Genomic DNA, 20,224 nt, shown 5'->3' with positions numbered 1-20,224 from the left:
TGTACCATTCATTTATCCTGCTTGGTAGTATCTTAGAAGCCAGCAAATCCTTTTATAGTCTTAGATATCAATGGGGAGGCTAAGTCACAGATTAGCTGTGATGATGAATGAGATTATTAGATGAGTTCAGAGCCTGACACATTTCTGCCCCCAATAAACATCATGTGATCCTGTTGTCTACTAGCATGCAACCCAGGGCCTGCCACATACTGGTGTGTAATTATTGTTGAATTGAATTAATGTGAAACAGACATGATCCTGCTGGTCTGGGAAAGGGTATGTGAAAAAAATCTGGAAACAACTTATTGTTGGGGAAATAAGAATGACATATTTAATAAAAGCCAGAAGATCATAGAATTATAGGATCAGAACTGAGTTTCCCTGCTGGGGTGTTGTGAACACAGAGGGGGATCATCTGTGTCCCCCTTCATTCCCTGTGCTAGACACTGTACATCTATAAATATATCATCTTTTATCACAATAGCTTTTATAGACTGCCATTGATTGAAATATCTTCTTTTCAGAACAGTTGCTTTTGGAAAAAAACCTGAATGTTGGAGTTTCAGAATAAATAACATTGCATTTTATTTCATTTGTTTCAATCCATCATTCCAATTAATTTGCATTTCTTCCAAACTTGATTCAGCAATTTATGTGATATCATCTGTCCTCACTAGGTTATTATTATCTGCAATTTCTTGAACACAACTTCACTTTTGTTCTCTAAAACACTATATAGGTCACTTTTAAGAGCAGAGTCCCCTGACATGTCACCAAAAACCTCTCTCTTTGTTGGCATTGATTCATTAAACAATCTTTTCTTTTCTTTTGGGATATAGATTTTTTTAAACTACTTCTCAATCTGTCAAAGTATGCAGTAATCCATGTTGTAGTTCATCTTGTTCACAAGAATGTCAGGGGAAACTTTGCCAAAAAGTTCTCTCTACAGCATTGTCTCCCACAGATACATTAAGTCTATTAGGAAAGAAATTGCCACTGGTTTTTTTTTTTTTTTGTTTTTTTGTTTTTTTTTTAATAATCTGTCCCTGACTGACCTATGTTGAGCATCCCTAAATCAAATGAATTTCTTTTCTGAGTCTCTTGATCCATGGCACTGAAGTTAATTAGATAGAGGTAGGCTAGGTTCACACACAGGACTTGAACATGTAGGCGAGACATTTGGGCACAATGCTAAGGACTGAGAAAAGTTGTTGAAATTTTTGAATGGACATGTATGACAAAGTCACGAAGTAAGTGTTGTGTGCGTGTGCGTGTGTGTGTGTGTGTGTGTGTGTGTGTGTGTGTGTGTGTGTGTGTGTCTGTGTCTGTGTCTGTGTGTCTGTGTGTTTAATGAGTTTTTATGTTGGTGTGAGCCCATGTACATGCGTATGTATGGAGGCTGTCAGTGGACAGTGAGTGTTTACTTTATTTGCTTGCCACATTATATTTGGGATGGGCTCTTTTACTGTATCTGAAATGCTCAAATTAGACTAGGCTGTCAGGCCAGTGAGCTCTAAGGATACACCTCTTTGTGCTACGCTGGAGTTGGGATTACAGATGCATGCTGGCGATCTGAACTCAGGTCTTTACAGTTGTGCTGAAAGCATTCTACAGCTAATCTAATCCCCAACATTCAAAGTTGTGATTTCAGAAAGCCACCTGGAAGCAGACACCATGTGAGCTCAGAAGTCCTGCAGCAGTCACAAGGCTAGACCTCTCTAGTACAGGCTAGTTGCTATAAAGACATAAGAATACAATTGTATTTAAAAGAAAAAGGCCAAAGGACGTATTGAGGGAAGATGATAGGACTTAAAAATAAATAAAAAATAAATAAAAATAGGCCCTTTAAAGCTTTTCAACCATTCCCACATAATCAAACATGCAGAAACTAATATTGCTTGGGCCCCTGAAGTAAATATTCTTGCTTGGGAATGGAGGTCATTCAATGGGTCACCAGGGCTGTGTCTTCTCTCCCCAAGGCTCTCCAGGCATCTGGAAAGTCATTTGGAGATAGCCTTAGCAACATGAGGTGAACAGATTTGCAATAAAATCAAGGTCAATAGTTTATTGAAGAGCAAGCAGTCTCCACCTTAGGACAGCTTGTGATTTTTCAACTTTGTGATGACATGAAAGTGATTTATGTCCAATAGAAGCCACATTTCATTTTATTTTACTTATCTTCTTTATGTGTGCAAAGGTGTGTGTGTGTGTGTGTGTGTGTGTGTGTGTGTGTGTGTGTGTATCTGTGTTTGGTGGCAGGTTATGGATGGTAGAAGTCAACCTTACCTGTTGTTCCTCAAGGGATCGCCACCTTATACTTTGAGACAAGATCTCTCAATGGGACCTGGGCTCACTGATTAGGCTAGGCTGGCTGGCCTACAAGTCCTTAAGATTTTCCTTTCATTTTCTGCCCAGCATTCAATGACAAGTGCATGACACCACACCTGGCATTAAGGGAAGTGCTCAACAAGCACTTTGCCAATCAGCTGAGCCATCTCCCTAGACCCTGTTTTCGTATGTGTGTGTGTGTGTGTGTGTGTGTGTGTGTGTGTGTGTGTGTGTGTGTGTCTACAGTTTCAATTTGGGACTGGTGATATATGGTAGCTCAAAAGTGTTCAATACATTTTCATATTACCTTTTCAAGTTATTATGGGCTTATTAGGTCACAATCCCATCAGAGGTCATGGTGCATCTATACATATAAAGGAACAAAAACATTGGTTTCCATGCTTAATTCTGAACCTACAGGCAAAAGAGCTTGGAGATAAAAGCAAAACAGCTAGCACCAGAGTTAACATCACAGGGAAACTGTGCAAATGCCAAACAAGGCAGTCTAAGACACAAAATCAGTGCCTCTGTTATAAAGATGTAATAAACAAGGCTTTGGCTATGGGGTCCTAATTTGGCTATGGAAGTAAAGTGATCAGCTTTGTGGGACAAGCCAGAGGGGGACTAATCACACTTAAGTGAAGACAGAAGGGGGGCCTAAGATGAGAGGGAGTTTGAGTTGGCATTAGGAATGCACCCCTTCACATTAGAGTCATGACAATGGTTTTTCCTAGGGATTGGTGGCACAGTCTGTGTGGCCCCACATCGCTGCTCACAGAGAGATCTATCTGTCTCATCCCAGGGTGTCTTCTTAGTCCAGCAGGTGCAACTCTGCATTGACACATACAATTGTCGCCAACTCAGCCACACACTCTTCTCCAAGCAAGTGGTGTCTATCTTCCTTCATCACAATGTAGCCTTATTTTATTGTAAATCAGAGATTTATAGTTCTCTGAACAATTCCCCAGCAAACTTCCATTATAACTCAGAGCACATCCAGCTACCTCATTTGCCACAGGAACTCTCTTATCTTTCCTAATACTCTTTGCTGATCTCAGGATTATACTTCTTATCATAGTTGAGTAAAACCAACAAACAAATAAACAAACCCTATAGCCATATGACCCAGGAAAGTGAAGAATTTCACAGCTCTTGATAGAAGCTATGGGGTTTGGGAGGGTCCCCAGACCATTGTAGGTCCTCATTCACTACTAACTGAGAGGGTAAGTGAATGAAAGGATTACTTCTCTTGAATGAACAGTCATTTCACTTTAGGCATCTGTTTTAGAAAGTATTCTCTCCATTGTGTGCTGTGCTGGTATTGGTTTGCCTTCGTTGAATAGCTTCTGAGACAGTTCAGAGAAGACTGGGAGAGGCTAGGAGACAGTGGTTTGCGATGGCTGAGCCCTTTTTCATCTCTTGTGCAGGTGGGGAAATGGAAAGACAAGTCCCTTCAGATGAAGTATTATGTGTGGCCTCGAATGTGTCCTGAGACTGAAGAGCAGGAGGATGACCATCTGAGCATCGTGACCTTGGAGGAGGCTCCATTTGTCATTGTGGAAAGTGTGGACCCTCTCAGTGGAACTTGTATGAGGAATACTGTCCCCTGCCAGAAGCGCATCATCTCTGAGTATGACACCTCTCTAGATGGACGGTTATAGGTGGCCTGGGAGAGAGTCAGATGTGCTGTTTGCTGACCTGGAGTTAGGCACCCTGTGAAATTCTCAGCTGCCATTAGCTGTAGGATCAATGGGAGCTTTGATCGGATGTGTGTGGCTCCATCTAAAACCCTGACCTGAGACAATGACTCCTCTGTTAAGGTTCCTTTGACATTGCTCAGCCCCAGTGACTGGGACCTCAAGTCTGCTGAGTTTTAAGTTGCTTTGGGTGTGGAAATGCATTCTATCTAAGCCAGCATTTTGAGAATTAGACCTATTTTTGAAATAATTCCACTTGATTTATGCTGTCAAAAATTGGGGTTACAGTATTCTCAGATGAGGATGGGAAGAAGCATCTCAGAGGGTCAACTGCAGAGTCTCTCAGGATCTGTAGGCATTTCGTACCTGAGTTCAGGTTTTGATGAAAACCATGAACTCAATGAAAAATTCATTAAACTGAACCTGTAGGATATATACCTTTTCCTCATCTATGTTGTACTTCAAAGGAACATTGAAAAGTGTGCCATGATATGGCTCAGGATCCTGAGATAATAAAAAATACTACAGTTCTAGGTCTGATCTCTTTCCTTACTCAAGAATAAACTGTACTGTGAGAGCACAGGTTGAGGTTGGAGTTTTAATGAAAAAGTAATTTTTCCTTCCTGTATAAAGTTTTGCTTTGTTTATTTTTTTTTTCCTTTAACTGGATAGGAATAAAACAGATGAGGAGCCAGGCTACATCAAAAAATGCTGCAAGGGGTTCTGTATCGATATCCTTAAGAAAATTTCTAAGTCTGTGAAGTTCACCTATGACCTTTACCTGGTGACCAATGGCAAGCATGGAAAGAAAATCAATGGGACCTGGAATGGCATGATTGGTGAGGTCAGTATCAGGAGGCACGGTCACGACAAAATCATTTTCATTATGCACTTACGTTTTGCTTAAACATTGTTAAAGGTTCATCTTGTGAACTTAACAACATGTGAAATAATAACTAGAGAGAAGGAGAAATAGTCCCGCCAGTAATGTGCTTATCTCATAATCATGAGGGCCTGAGTTTGATCCCTGGAACCCAAATAAAATTTCACGTACAATAATATGTGCCTATAATCCCAGTGCTGGCAAGGATTCCTGAGGCCTGGTGGCCACCCAGGCTAGTTAAATTGGTGAGCCCCAGGCCAACAACAGACCCACAGAGGAGAGGAATGATACTCTAGGGATGGTGCCCAAGTGACTGCTGAGCCATGAGAATTTGGCTTGTGGTAGACCTGCCTTCTGTAACATTCTAATTGGAGCATTGTACCCTTTTTTTTTTCAGGTGGTCATGAAGAGGGCCTACATGGCAGTGGGGTCACTAACTATCAATGAAGAACGATCAGAGGTTGTTGACTTCTCTGTGCCCTTCATAGAGACTGGCATCAGTGTCATGGTATCACGCAGCAATGGGACTGTGTCACCTTCTGCCTTCTTAGGTAAATCACATGTTTACTGATGACAGGAAATGGACTCAAGGACAAGTAGCTGGAATGAGAAACAATTGCAAGACATGATTTGTTGAGAGTTTAATTCAGACAGGGAATTCACTTGGGTACACTTGATTATTCTTAAACACAAAAATTAAGAACACCTAGAAATCAAGGAGGTTTGTTGCTCTACAAGAGAATACTTGGATAGTGGCAAGGAGAGGTCCCATATAGTCCCTTTTTTATCACTTAATGTTCATTTGGCTTTCAGAAAATTTTCTCTATCCTGGGACTTCATTTTCCTCATCCACAGAATATGGCATCTGAATCAGTTGACCTCTAAGACTTCTTTCTGCAATAATAATTTCTAAGTCTAGATATCTTCTGTCTTACTATTCTATTGGTGTGGAAAGACACCATGACCAAGGCAACTCATATAAAACAAAGTCTTTGATTGAGGTCTTTTGAATAAATTCAGAGTTAGTCCATTATCATCATGGCAGGAAGCAGACAGTCATGGAGCTGGAGCAGTAGCTGAGTGCTTTACATCCTGATCCATAGGCAGCAGGTATTGAAAGAGAGAGACACTTGGCCTGGAATGGGCTTTTGAAACCTCAAAGCCCACTCCCAGTGACACACTGCCTCTAACAAGGCCACATCTTAATCTTTTTCAAACAGTGTGTCAACCGGGGACAAAGCAGGCAGAGACGTGATTCTATGGGGACCGTCTTCATTCAGACCACCACCTAATTGAAAGACCTATTTATTTTTTAATTATCTTCAAGAATCAAGCTTAGGGCTAACACACATATGAACACATAAACAGAGCTCATCTGGCTTCTTCCCACCCCCTCTCTCAACTTCATCCCCAATACCATTCTCTATTTGCCCAATCTATAACATCACTCAAATGTAAAAAGCATTAGATATGATTTAAGGCTAGGTGAGATAAGGCCACAACTTCAGTTAGATGAGGTCTTTTGTGAGCTCTCTCTCTCTCTCTCTCTCTCTCTCTCTCTCTCTCTCTCTCTCTCACACACACACACACACACACACACACACATATATATATGGGATTGGTTTTGTTTTTTTTTTTTGTTTTTTGTGGTTTTTTTTTTTTTTTTTTGCTTTTGTTTTTTATTTGGGGCTATAGAGCCAGGGGTTAGAAAGTAAAATGTCACCTTAAAAGCAGAACATTGGGCTATGAGAAAGGAAGCCTTATCTGGTCATAAATAAGCTATAAGCCTTTGGATTAGTCACAATCACTATAAAGGGAAGAACATTTTTTAAATGAAAATATTAGAAGAGATGGTGACTAGCCTTTATTTAAATCCTGTCTGTGAGGAGATTAATTCAATTAATGTACCACTAAATGGAATTATAGATTCTATAAAACTTTTCTATAAGTTACTTAAATTTCTTAGCCAATCTTCTTATCCATGGTGAAGCATTTTCCAGGAGTTCTATGATAAAGCCCAGGAATAGCTGTCATTCTAGCCTGTGTTCTAGTTCACTCCACTACCTGTAGCCATTGTAGTGGATGGACAGAGATAAATACGCAACATAATATTGTGGGAAATGCTAGGCAATGTTTCAGGGTACCCTCAGTTCATAACCTGACTGCCACTCTCTGAGCATGACTGTAGAAAGAACCTTGCCCTCTCACATTTAATTTACTGTAAAATAAATATAGCCACCCAATAATGAAAAGCCTATTAGAAATAGTATAAATAATGGTACATGGGGAAGTCCTTCATAAATTGTAAAAACCAATAAAGATGTTTGGCACATTTGTTTGCAGAAAGTTGCCCTAAGCTAGATGAGACAGGAGTAGGAGAGAGAAATCACAGATGTGAAGCATTCATTCAGTTCTTGGCCAATCATAGAAAAGGATGAAACCAGGGTAGGATTTCCACCCATTCTAGTCAAGGGTGGAGGAGGTTTTTCCCGCCCCAGAAGAAGCAAACTCAAATGTCCCCTGTAGGTTTAAACTCTTGCTGCCACTGAAAGCTTTGTATTTCACAGTGGTGTGCTAAGCTCTGGGGCTTTGTTAAGGGTATTTTTAAATTGATTAAGTGACCAGGCTTTTATAATCCCATTGGAAGTTCAATAATAAAGTAGGTTTCAGAGTGGGAAACGTATTTTCTATTTTTCAGACAACTTTCCCCTCTCTCAACTTCATCTTTATTAATGACTTGGAAGAAGGGGAAAACAGCATGTTAATTCACTTATTATGAGTTTACAATGTGATGTGACAGCTAAAAAGGCCAGAACTATTTTGGGACACAATCGATCAGCACTGTATCATGGGACAGAATTACCATCATCCTTTTGCGTCTAAGGCATCATAGAGATGGCTTATTGGAATGTAGTGTTCAGCTTATGGGCCCCTCTAAGCCAGAGAGATTTGGCTCAGATGGAATAGATGCAGCAAATATGATGAAAGATACTAAAGAAAACATGCACAGGACAGTCTTGTTATCTCATCTAGCCTTAGCCCATCAACGCATTGCTTAGTAATAAGAGACAGATTGTGGCTGCTCTGTTTTCACAAACCATTCCTGTTCCCTTGTTCCCTAAGAAATGTTCACCATTGCAGACACTGAGAGTCAATGCAGTTTTTTTAACCAATTAATGCATACTCTCATATCTTAATGATATTTACTATGATCTACCACAACAAAGTAGGCTGAAAAGATAACTTCAAGCTGGACACTAAGAGAAGGGTGTGGACACAAAAGTGCAGGGGAATGGCTATTCATTGTATGACAGTATTGCCAAACCAACTCAGCTCTAAAGTAGTACCTGCATTTGTCAAAAATTTGTCCGCAAGACTCACTAGCACTGGGGAAGGCTTCCTTCACAGTGTGGCCATGTTGAGGAGGACGTAAAGCGAGTCAGCTTAGTGTCATTTACCCCGTACCGTATCCACTTCTTACAATTGCACCATTCACTGAAAGATCAAACTTTGGTCAGAGAGTGAAAGAAGCTGCCCCCAACAAAGCCCAGAAAGGCTCACAGATCAGATGGAGCCTTTATGTATTTGAAAACAGTAATCTTTGCATGCCCAGGTGGAAAAGCGGCTACTTTAGTGGATATTATGTCTCCCAAATTGAGCCCTGGCTCTCTGCGGGCACACAGCACACTTGTGGCTCTCTCCTTCCAAATAGGAGTTTGCATGGGCAGATGATTAGGAAGTGATGAGCTGCTTGTTCTGTTTTGACCCTGGGCACTGTTTTGCTTTTCTTCCCAGAGCCATTCAGTGCTGACGTGTGGGTAATGATGTTTGTGATGCTGCTCATTGTCTCTGCTGTGGCTGTCTTTGTCTTTGAATACTTCAGCCCTGTGGGTTACAACAGGTGCCTTGCTGATGGCAGAGGTAAGGTTACATGGGACTCCTGTATCTCTGCCCTGCCCCTACTTCACAACTCAGACCCATTACACTCACTGTTGGTTACCTGTAATCTCCCTACTTTCTGTGAGGCTGGGGACCATTAGCATGTCAGTTTAGCAATAAGTACAGTAAGAAGAAAGCAGTGAGAAGAAAGATTGATCATAGAGATGGTTAATATGTGTCTGGACACTATTTGTAAACCATAAATTATGGCAATTTATTGGGAGAAATAATAGGGAAAAGGCAGGCTATATACAAAGAGTAAGAATAAGAAAAATTAGACTACGCAGAAGGTATATGAAAATTATTGCAGTTGCTGGAGTTTCCCGTAGCTGAAGGGTTACTACAGAGTTGCAGGGTCTCCACAACCTGTGTCTTTGGCCCAACCCCCCTCCCAGAGAGTATAGACATAGCATGCTTGAAATAAAAAGGGCACAGAAGGCCAGTTCTCACTTGTAGCTGCTATAGAATGGATCTCATTTCCTGAGTGAGTAGGCATCAACATGGGGAAACTGGCCTTGTGTTCAAAGCACTTTTGATATTTTTGAAAACTTCATTGAGCTCTAAAGGAGTCATGAGAATCTGAGAAATAGCTCCTTCAGAACTTCATTAAAAGTCCCAGGATTAATAAATATGCTGCTGCTTCTAAATCTTTTCCTTTTAGAATTCTAGTTATTCTGGAATGTACCTCCAAGAGGACAGGTTCTTCATCTTAGATACTAATAAGAATTGCATAATGGGCACTTAAAAGACAAAGGTGCTTGGACCTAGTCTGCTGATTTACTAAACCTAGGATGAGCCTTAGACATTGTATGTTTCAAAGTAGTGTTTATTTACCTTGGTCTTATTAGAATAGCCAGATTCATCTTGTATCTGTTTAATAAGAACCTCTAGGGTGGTCACCTGGCAGCAGTGTTCAATAAACATGCCATTCAAGGTTTGGTGGGATTCAAAGTCCAAACTTCAGAACTATTGCTTCACCAGTGGACTTCCAAGTATTGGCCTACCTCATAGTTTGGTATGTTTTTTGAGGTGGAGTTCTCCATGTTTCTACAATATGGTGTGGTCATTGACTTCCCACCTATGCTAAAGGCTAGCTAGCTGCAGTGACCTATATTCTAACCTGAGAGGTTCTAGTGGGTGAACCATATGAGGATCCCAGAAGTGTAGACAAAGGTCAACATTTTTAAGAGCCAAAAATAGGGTAGACCTCTCCCCCTGGAAAAAATAGAAAACCAGAATACAAAAATTCAGCTTTACAAACATGTTACTTTAGAATGCTTCTCTTTACAGAGGAATCCAGCTCTGTTCCACTCTAAGTAGCAAGTCTCCTTAGACCATTGCGCAGTTTGCAAAATTTTTCTTGGTAAACAACTTTCTACTTGCACATCTATTGTGTGAAGTCAAGTCTATATGCGCAGACGTATGTGCACAGATAGATAACAAATTCAACATGAGCACATGCTGTCAGCATCACAGCAAACATTCCAAGACCTTTGTTAATAGGTTCGAAAACTCTGTGGGCAGAGATTCTTTTCTGTAGTGGAAGTATTCACAAAGATTCAGGTAACACACAAGGTGTCTCCCTCACCAAGCAGGGACAGCAGCCAAGTCACCAATCACTTATGGGCAGAAGCCCTAAGGTCAGATAGAGGGACATCTGTCAAGAACAGCTACATTCTTGATGCACATGGCCAGGCCAAGAGTCAATGGTCTCTTAGCCAGGCTTCCTTGTACAGAAGCTATGGCTGCATTAGGCCAGTTGGAAAGGGTTGGCATTGGAGGGGTTAGGAGAATTGAGGTCATTTTTAAGATATCAGCTACTAAGGGATAGAAGCTAAAAAAAAACTTAGCCAAAAGTGCATTCAGTCATCCAGCACTGGTGAAATTCAACATGGAGTTCTGTGCCAATGGTAGAAAGGGGCTCACACAATTCTTGCTGATGTCTTGGAAATTAAGATACTTCCTTGATAGAAATAATGGTAAATTTTAAGAAAAATGGTTAATGTGACCATATTGGCATAGTTGGCCATTGTTACCCAACTTTCACCCAAAAGATCTTAATGGCCTATTGTATGAAGGTGGAAAGAATTTTAGTTGGAGAAAGCTCTCCCCACACCCTAGAGCTCTGGATTTTCTTCTAAGAAACCCTCTTCTGCCTTCCTCAGGCCCTCAGGGGAGACACATGCTCTTGAATTGTGAATCTGTCATTAAAGGGGCCTCCTGCTCTTGCCAGGAAATTTCCATCTCTTATAGATCGAAACAGATCCAAATATTCAGACTTAAATTTTTCTCCCTGTCTTTCGTGTCACACCAGAGCCAGGCGGCCCATCTTTCACCATTGGCAAAGCAATTTGGTTACTCTGGGGTCTGGTGTTCAACAACTCCGTACCTGTGCAGAACCCAAAGGGGACCACCTCCAAGATCATGGTGTCAGTGTGGGCCTTCTTCGCTGTCATTTTCCTGGCCAGCTACACTGCCAACTTAGCAGCCTTCATGATCCAAGAGGAGTATGTGGACCAGGTTTCTGGCCTGAGTGACAAGAAGGTAAGAGACCCATTTAAAACTTGCATTGTTCTCTATCCTGTCCTTGGCCATACTCAAAGTTCTTGTGAACCTGGTAATTTTCTAAATGTTTAGAATCAGTAGCTCTTTCCTGTGTTTTCTTCAACTGGGACATAGGCACAGAAGCTGGATTCCCTACTGAATTAATACTCCTTCACACTTGCCTTCTGATTCGTAAAAGGCTGTCACAAGGGCGCCCTGGGCTGCAAAATAAGAGGCTTGGTATGCTAGCAGGTTCCCTGAGTACATAGTTGCTCTTGTTGAATGCAGTTGGGTGGCCTCTCAGCTCAGGGTTGCCTGTTTGCTGTGTTATTAGAGGGCTGCCCCTGTGTACCCACACTGGGGATACTAGAGCTTTACACCTCATTTTCTTCCCGAGGGTGTTGGGCTATGGGCTCTCCCTTTGTTCCTCTGCACACTCTCGTGTTCCTAGGCCTGGGCGGGAGGGTTTTTACATTGTAGCCTGAAGAGAAATGCTATTTAGTGCATGATTACCCCTGTGTGGTACAGATGAGTGGGTTGCCCCCTTACCAGTGCAGTCCTCCCCACCCACCTGGCAGTGGGGAAGGGAAGGGAGTATCCCCTACTTTCCATCTTTCCTAGCTGAGTGATACCAACAAAATAGAAACCTGCTAATGTATGGGTCATGTAGGTCAGCCTGAAGCATGCCAGTTTCCATGGGAGATTTGTCCCCTAGAAATGCAACAACCATGATAGTCTGAGACTAGAAAGGCTGTGTTTGCAGAGTGTCTGGGGAAGTTCGAGACCAGGGTATTTTACATTCTTTTACTTACAAAACTTTTCCTATTCTTTAACATTTAGAAAGTGTCACTTTCCATCTCCACTTCCAGGATGAAGCCCTGAGATAAAGGCAGATGTGTTTTCAGACAGATGGGTAATGAATGCTTTGTCACATGGGTGGGGATCCCTGTAAGAAGTTACTGTCTTGACTCAGGGGCCAGTTCCTCCATCCACTCATCTTCATTCACCAAGAATTCTCAGAACCGTGTGAGGAAGGGAAACAGTTCATTGAGGGAATTGCACGGTGTTTTTATTTGTTTGTTTGTTTGTTTTGTGTGTGTGTGTGCATGTGCATGTCTGTATGTGAGTACATGTGCATATGTGTCTGTGTGTGACATACTAATACACTATATTCACTGTTTATATGTGATATATTAAATGTTTTTAGTTTGTCGGATTTGACTTCCTTTTTGCTTTATTTTTCTTTAAATTATTAAATTATTTTGCTTTATTTTTATTTAAACTTAAAAATGATTTCTCTTTCATGTATGTTTGTCTCCATTCTTAAAGCATCACATATTACTCTAACTCATAATTTATTGTGCATTTATTTATTCATCCATTTACTACCTGATTCATTTTTAGACCTTTCCCTTGTATGTGATTCTATCAGCAGCATCTGTTGCCACTCTCTTAGTTAGGCTTTCTCTTGCTGCAGTGAAACACCATGACCAAAAAGCAAGTTGGGGAGAAAAGGGTTTATTCAATTTATACTTCTACATTGCTGTTCATCATCAAACATCAGAGGAAAGTGAGGCCAGGAACTCAAGCAGGCAGGATCCTGGAGACAGGAGCTGATGCAGAGGCCATGGAGGGGTGCTGCTTACTGGCTTACTTCACTTGGCTTGCTCAGCCTGCTTTCTTATAGAACCCAGGGCCACCAGCCCAGGGATAGATAGCACTACCCACCATGGGCTGGGCCCTCCCACATTGATCACTAACTGAGAAAATGCCTTATGGCTGGATCTCATGGAGGCTTTTCCTCAACTGAAACTCCTTCCTCTCTGATGACTCTAGTTTGTGTCAAGGTGACACAAAACCAGCCAGTACCAGTACAGTCATTATGGAACTAAACAGAATTTGAATTAGACAGCTTTCATCACTCCTTGCTACCAACCTCCATCATTGCCTTCACTTAGGCTTGATACAGATCAGGTAGGACATGCCTACCAAAAATCATGGATGTACCAGAATCTCTCAGGGCTCTGCTGCCATGTGTAGATTTGTCAGAGATATGGTACTCTGTCAGTGTCACCAAAAAGTTGACCAAATCATGGGAACATGTCACCTTGCATTGATTTGGAAAAGGTGTAGTGGATTAAGTTCTCAAGCATAAATTTTTCACGTCTAGCAAGTTCATGTGCATCACCATGGTAACAGAGTGGTGGACCTCAGTCTTTTTTGAGACTGTCATGTGATGATACTCTACCATATTTGTCTTATTGTTTTCTTCAAATGTATCTGAAAATAGCTCCCAACACTGTATTTATCTCTCTAATATCTTCATTTTACCCAGAAACAACTTGGAATGTGTTTCTATTTGAACTAAAAATAGTTGGTTCCTTCCCTTATGGCCATCCTAGGCTACTTACAGCAAAGGAAATATGTGTCTGTCTTTCATATTGTTGTATTCTAAGACATTGAATCACATCCATTCTTTTACATATAATAAACACAGCTTCTTGTCTTTCCCCACTAATGTGGCTTCCATGCCCTTTGTTCATGACCACCAGCTCTCCAGTATCTCTGGCCAATGCTTGTATCCTGCATCACAGGCATCCTTAACTCCTCCTCATCATTCTTGACCATAGCTTGATCCAGTCATCTGCCTAAGAAATTTTTCTTCCCAGTTCTCACTTACTAAACTCCTACTTAAACTGGTTCAGATTAGAGATCCTTCACTTGTAGAACTCTCCCAAGGCTCATCTGGGCAGCTCATCAGTCTCCCTCTTCCAAGACAATTATGCAGGCCTTTATTATATAACACATCTTCCATGTTCTATATGCTAATCTGAAGACTTGTGCACAATAGTATTTCTCTTTGACTGTGAATCCTACCATCAGTGACATTTTTGGTCATTACTAGTTAAAAAAAATAGGTCAGTGTGAGAGTAGAGAGAGAGTATATTTATGAGCCTCCTGTGCCCACAGTGGACATGGCACTATAGAAAAAAGAGCCACAACACAGCAGGAGCTTTTAATAGCTGCTTAATCTGGAAATGATTGAAAATGGTTATCTGATGCATTTCAGAATGTCACAAATGACAAAATAGTAAATTATAAGCATCCTACCAGAAAGTGTCAACATAATCTATATAATTATAGAAAACATTTAAGTAACTAATGACACATGACTGCATATTAGTGTCAGGAACAGTTGTAAAAATCATAGGAGAGTATTTTGAAAGTGTACTTAAAATGTCAAAATTCATATTAGCTTTACTTCAAAACACCTAAAGAAAACAGACTCTTGGACTAGCATGGAAATGCATGTGGGAAAGCATATTATTTGAATTTAGAAAAGGAAAAATAATATACACACTGAAACAATATTATTGAGAGTAGAAATGATCTTTCCATCAGGGAAAGTAACATTTACAATAGAGAAGGGTTCTGAAGCTTGTTCAGACTATCTGATGACATATCATCTGTGTCACTCAAATCAAATGGTAGACATCTCAGGACAATGATGGGAAGATATCTGTAGCTCTGACATTTACAGCTAAAAAATAGTCGTCAATATTTGGGCAGAAAAAAGTGCACTGAGACCATTTGTTATTGATAAGGACACCTGCTCCTATGATACTCCTGCTGCATGCCTTCCCTTTGATTAGGGTGCACTGCAGTGAACCCTGAATGACCACGTGATGTAATGAAATGTGGATGCGCCTTCTGGCAGCCCTATTGTATGTTCCTTCAGATGTAGAGGTGGGAATTGAGTGTAAGGCAATTAGTGGCATCTTTGTCCCTGAACAGTGAGCCCACGGTACTTGTTCTTATTTCTTTCACCTATCCAGATGGAAGTTCCATTTTGCTGTCTGCCAAACATAGTACGAAGGGGAAAGATCTCCACCCACCAGTGTTTGCTGGGTACTAGGTACATTATCTTTACCGCATCTGTGTGTGCTGTGTGTATAGTCTTTCATCTAGTGTGATTATTCCCATTTCCCATGAAGACACTGCAACTCTGAGATGAGCTGAAACTCCCTGAAGTCACACATATCAAGTGTGACAGAGCCAAGGTTGAAGCCTTGCATATTTCATTCTAAAACCATCTCCTAGGATGTTTCCCTTCTAGGGAATCCCAGGCAAAGTTATAACATAGATTAATATTAATATATTAGTTTTTTTTTTATAGTAGAAACAAAATAGCTAACAAAAAGACCTCAAGGAAGGCTTTATTCTGGCTCATGGGAAGGGAGGCAGCATTCCATCATGGTAGGGGAAGCACAGCATTAGGAGTATGAGGCAGCTTGTCACATTGCTTCTGCATACTCAGGAGCAGAGGGTAGACAGGAAGTGGGGCCAGGCTGTGGAACCTCGAGCCCCGCCCTCAATAACTCTCTTCCACCAGCAAGGCACCATATGCTAAGGGTCCCAAAACATTGCCACCAGCAGCAGGAGCATATGTTGAAACAAGTGATCCTATGGGAACAATTTCACATTCTAACCACAACAGTTCATGTGGCTGCCCCTGCTTCTACTATAGTTAATTGTAATTTAGTTCTCTACCCTTTCATTAACTAGCTGTTTGGGGTCCACTTAACCCAGCTTTCCTAGGGATACATTATATCCACCACTGTTCTTACTACTGCTGATAAAGATCATCATTGTTATTATTACTGATGATACTTCGGCAATATCTTGGCTAACACTTTTTTTTTTTTTAGCTCCTTTTAAGCCAGGCATAATGCCAAACACATTGCAGAGACAGTCTTGCATAATGGTGTCATTAATATCTTTATTTGTAGATGAAGCAATTGGAGCTTAGAGGTTAAATAACTTGCCCTTACAATATTCCTGGCTGACTGTCACCCCTACCAGTGTGCCACACTATTTAGACCATGATGCTTCTTCTGGTTAATCACCCTTTTCCTACGTCCTCCGTATACCTTGTCAAAGTTTAACAAGCTAAATCATTTCCCTCTACTAAAAATTAAGCTATCTAATTAATTAAGCCCTGATAATTAGATAGTATTCTAAAATTTGTACTAGGTTTTATAGGTCTTTCAGAGGTATTATTTAAATAGACAGTAACAGTGATTTCTAGTACTTGGGAAGGCTAATGGCTTTCAAATTGACTTTAGCCTGGGCATAAAGCGACCCTGACCTTTAAGCCATTGTTGGATGATAGGAAGTAGAGATTCTAGGCGAGAGAAGGGTCACTGATGAAGGAAGTGGGAATGGGGTTGGATTTAAGGAAACCTGCAGGGAAATAGATGACTGTGGCCATAGCAGGCTGTGTGGCTGCTGGGCTTGCTAGGATGTCTGGCTTCACTCTGCTTCACACAATCCTACCACCATGGTGATATCCTTAAATTACATTTTGTAGTTTACCTCCTGAAAGAACTATAAAGCTTTATTGACAACCTGCTCATCTATGCAGACAACAGTCTTTGGTACTCAACATTCATAAGCAAGTATTCTACTACTGTGCAGTGCCCTCAGACTTGCCTGTAATAACAGACAAACAATAAGGATGGCCATATAATGCATAAATGAAGACCCCCTTGGCTCTTCTAGATAAATGCTAATTCTGGGTTTCTGAGAAATTTCATAGTGCCTGGTAGTTACTGTTCCTCTTTTGGGCATATAGGAGGCAGGTAATATGATTTGAATGTCCTCTGCCAAACTCAGGTTGAAATTTAATTGACATTGTAGCAGTATTGAAATGTGATTAGGTTAGGAGGGCTCTGCCTTGTGAGTGGACTAATGTCAGTATCTTAGAAGTGGGTTAGTTGCTCTCAGCCTGGCTTTGTTGTGAATGTGAGTTCGATTTCATCAGCTCACTTGCTCTGGCCTTCTCGTTCTCTCTGTCATGTGCATAGGCTTCCTCACAAAGTGATGCTCTCTGTCATGCTTTGGCACAGTGAGAAGGCCTTTGCCATTCACTGATGCTGTGTCCTGAATTTATCAGCCTCTAGAGCAGTGAAGAAAAAGTTTGTTTTCTTTACAAATCACTAAGTCTGTAATATTCTGTTATAGGAACATACTGGATGAAGACAGTAGGCTATGACTTTCAAGTCAACATGCAAACAAATAAATAAACGTAAACCTGAGGGAAAGTAGTTTGGTGATGTGCATGTTCATAGGGCTCCTATCCTGAAACAGTTGGATGTCAGTGAGCTTATGTGAAGAAATGGGGCCATGATTTCTACTCAACAAATGTATTTTCCTTGCTCTATTAACTTTAGGCTGCAAGCCAGCAGGAGACAGCTAACCTCACACAAGATTTGTCATACCCTGGCCCTGGCTGAGACCATTTTGGTGAAATTGTGGGATACTAGGCTAAGAATAGCTTAGTTGGGGCATCAGACATGAGTAATGAGGCAGATCTCTAGCAATCAGGGCCCAGGTTGGACATCCAGGTAGCTGAGCAAAATTCAAGGGTATGAGCCATGCACACAAGCTCTCTGGAGCTGTCAAACTGCATGCCATCTTTTTGATCTTTAACTCTCTTAAAAAATGTTTAATAAAGTTTTTATGTATTGATTGATTGATTGATTTTGAGTCAGAGTCTTATGTGTCTGGCTTCCAGCTCATGATGTTTCTGAGACTGGTCTTGAACTTGTGGTCTTCCTTCTTCCACCTCCCTAATGCTAGGATTACAGATGTGTTCCACCATACCCAGCAATGTGTACTCTTAGAAAAGATGATACAGAGTAGGTCTTTTGGAAATGCCAGGAGAATAGAAGTCCTCACATCCTGGGAGCATATGGAGTGCAGAATGCATGGGGTCAGGGAATGGACTTCTGCCTTTTCTTCCTCTTAAGTGTCAGAACCAATCTAACGCTTCATATGGACCATCATCTCACTGAAAGCCCTCCTTAGTCCTGCCAAGGTAACCCCTGTTCAGGTGGGTCTAGGAAAAAACCTGAAGCTCTTAGATAACCTCAGGGCTGCCCATCAGAGTCAGCTACTACCACCTCCATGATTTTGCCCAAGTCGGAATCTGCATGTTTCAGGCTATTAAGATAGGCTCTAATCCCAGGGCCTATCTTCACTGGGACAGGAAGTCCCTAAGATCCATTGGGATTTAGGAACGGTAACATTCAAGTCCCAGGCTGCAGATAACCCAATATTCACTGTTGGGCTGCCATGGGGGCTCCCAAGACTCCTTTCTCTCTTTTTCTATGTCCCTTTCACACATCACCCTGGTGGCTGCCTTCCTTCTAGCACCCAATGACATCTCACCCTGGATTCCTCACCTCCAAATCCTGCTACCCCATTGTGGCACTGAGGATGCCAGAAGGTGCTACCACAAAGACATATCCACAACCCAAACTTTAGATCCAGTGAATGCTGACCCAGTTTGGGAGGGAGGGAGACTTGAGGTGAGACCATCCTGGGTTGTCAAGGTGGGTGTTCAAGCTGATGACAAAGCAACGTTCAGAGCTGTGTGGCACAGAAGAGGAGGAAAAGGCCACTTCAGATGTAATTGAGAGTGAAGGGGCAAACATAGGCAGTCAATGGAGTCTCAAGAAGCTGAAAGAGGGGAGAGGAGGACTCTCCCGTAGACTCTAGAAGTGTTAGGCACAGTTAACAGCCTGCAGAACTTAGAGGAAGTCGTTTGTGCCTGTGGTCACCTGTGTGGCAGCCACAGGAACCTAACACAGGACCAGTGACGCTTCTTCAAGAGTCTGCACTTGAGCGGCTCTGCCCTTTGGACTTCCAGTCTTCCCCTTCTTGCATCATCTCCTACACTCAGCCACTTGGCCCTGTCCTTATGAAACCAGCATTTTTCACGGAAGGATTGGATTCTCCTTTGTGTAGAATTCACCCACTTTGCCCTGGAGGTCTTCAGGGAGATGTGTTATGTGGAGCTCTTTCTCTTTGCTGGTAAATCTTAGGGCAACAGGAAGGGACCTAAGTGCATTGTGTGCTCCCTTTTGCTGAGTCCTTGAGCCTGATTAATGCCATTTTCTCCCCATCTGTGTACAATCTTTTGCAAGGCCATTGTGAGGTCATTGTCACAAGTGAGTGAAGGCTTGTTTCTATAAGATGTATCACCTTCACAGTTCTGCTGAGGTAAAAACCATTATTAATGTACTCTCCTCATACTCTGGTTTATGGCATTTATGGTTCATGTCACAGACCTGGAGCGAACTTCATTTTTTCATTAAGTGCAAATAACTCCCTCCTTATCAAAAGCTCAGGTAACACACACATACACACATACACACACACACACACACATACACACACACACACACCACCTGGGTAATCACAAAACCGTGTAAAGAATGCAAGTTTCCTATGTATATAGAGTGTAAGTTGAAGCGTGTCATCTCAGGTCAATGGTCTTTCTCACCCCGGACAAAAGGAACACAGCTTTGTTTCACTAAGTTGACATTAGTGGAGCCATGGTTTTGCAAAGTGAAGTGAAGCTAAAGAAGGAAAGAAGAGGGAGAGGGAGAGAGGAAAGGAGAGTGGGAGGGAGAGAGGGAGGGAGAGAGGGAGGGGGAAAAGTGGTTGTGGTACCAGAGGAGGAGGAAGGAAGAGATTGGGGAGGAAAACCATCTGGACCTAATCTTGGGCTAGAACTGTGGAGTTCTCTTCAGACACTAGATGACCAGAGGGCCCCTGGAGCCAGAATGTTTTAAATGTTATTATGTAAACTAGCATTAGCTTGCGCTCACTCTTTTCCCATCTGAATTGAATTGAACTGAGGCCAAAATGCAAACCGGCAGCATGCAGCTCCCGCTTCTAGTTAGACCAGTCAGAGTCCATGTGTGTGGCACTAGTCTTGGTGGCAGACACTGGAAGTGCTGTTCCCACCCACTGGGTTACTGAG

General features: G+C 41.7%; 1 protein-coding gene across 3 annotated transcripts in view; it reads left to right on the top strand.

The window, feature by feature from the left end:
- Grin2b (glutamate ionotropic receptor NMDA type subunit 2B) overlaps positions 1 to 20,224 on the top strand; it is a 446,827-nt gene that overhangs the window by 390,880 nt on the left and 35,723 nt on the right. For all 3 annotated transcript variants that reach the window (XM_036180998.1, XM_036180997.1, XM_036180996.1), the window contains 5 exons: positions 3,756 to 3,958; positions 4,698 to 4,869; positions 5,306 to 5,459; positions 8,704 to 8,829; positions 11,162 to 11,391. In XM_036180998.1, the coding sequence (XP_036036891.1) occupies positions 3,756 to 3,958; positions 4,698 to 4,869; positions 5,306 to 5,459; positions 8,704 to 8,829; positions 11,162 to 11,391 (885 nt within the window). The remainder of the gene's footprint in view (positions 1 to 3,755; positions 3,959 to 4,697; positions 4,870 to 5,305; positions 5,460 to 8,703; positions 8,830 to 11,161; positions 11,392 to 20,224) is intronic.

Source organism: Onychomys torridus, chromosome 3 (genome assembly GCF_903995425.1).
Source record: "Onychomys torridus chromosome 3, mOncTor1.1, whole genome shotgun sequence".
Classification (NCBI taxonomy): Eukaryota; Metazoa; Chordata; class Mammalia; order Rodentia; family Cricetidae; genus Onychomys; species Onychomys torridus.
This window is presented reverse-complemented; position numbering and strand designations above follow the sequence as displayed.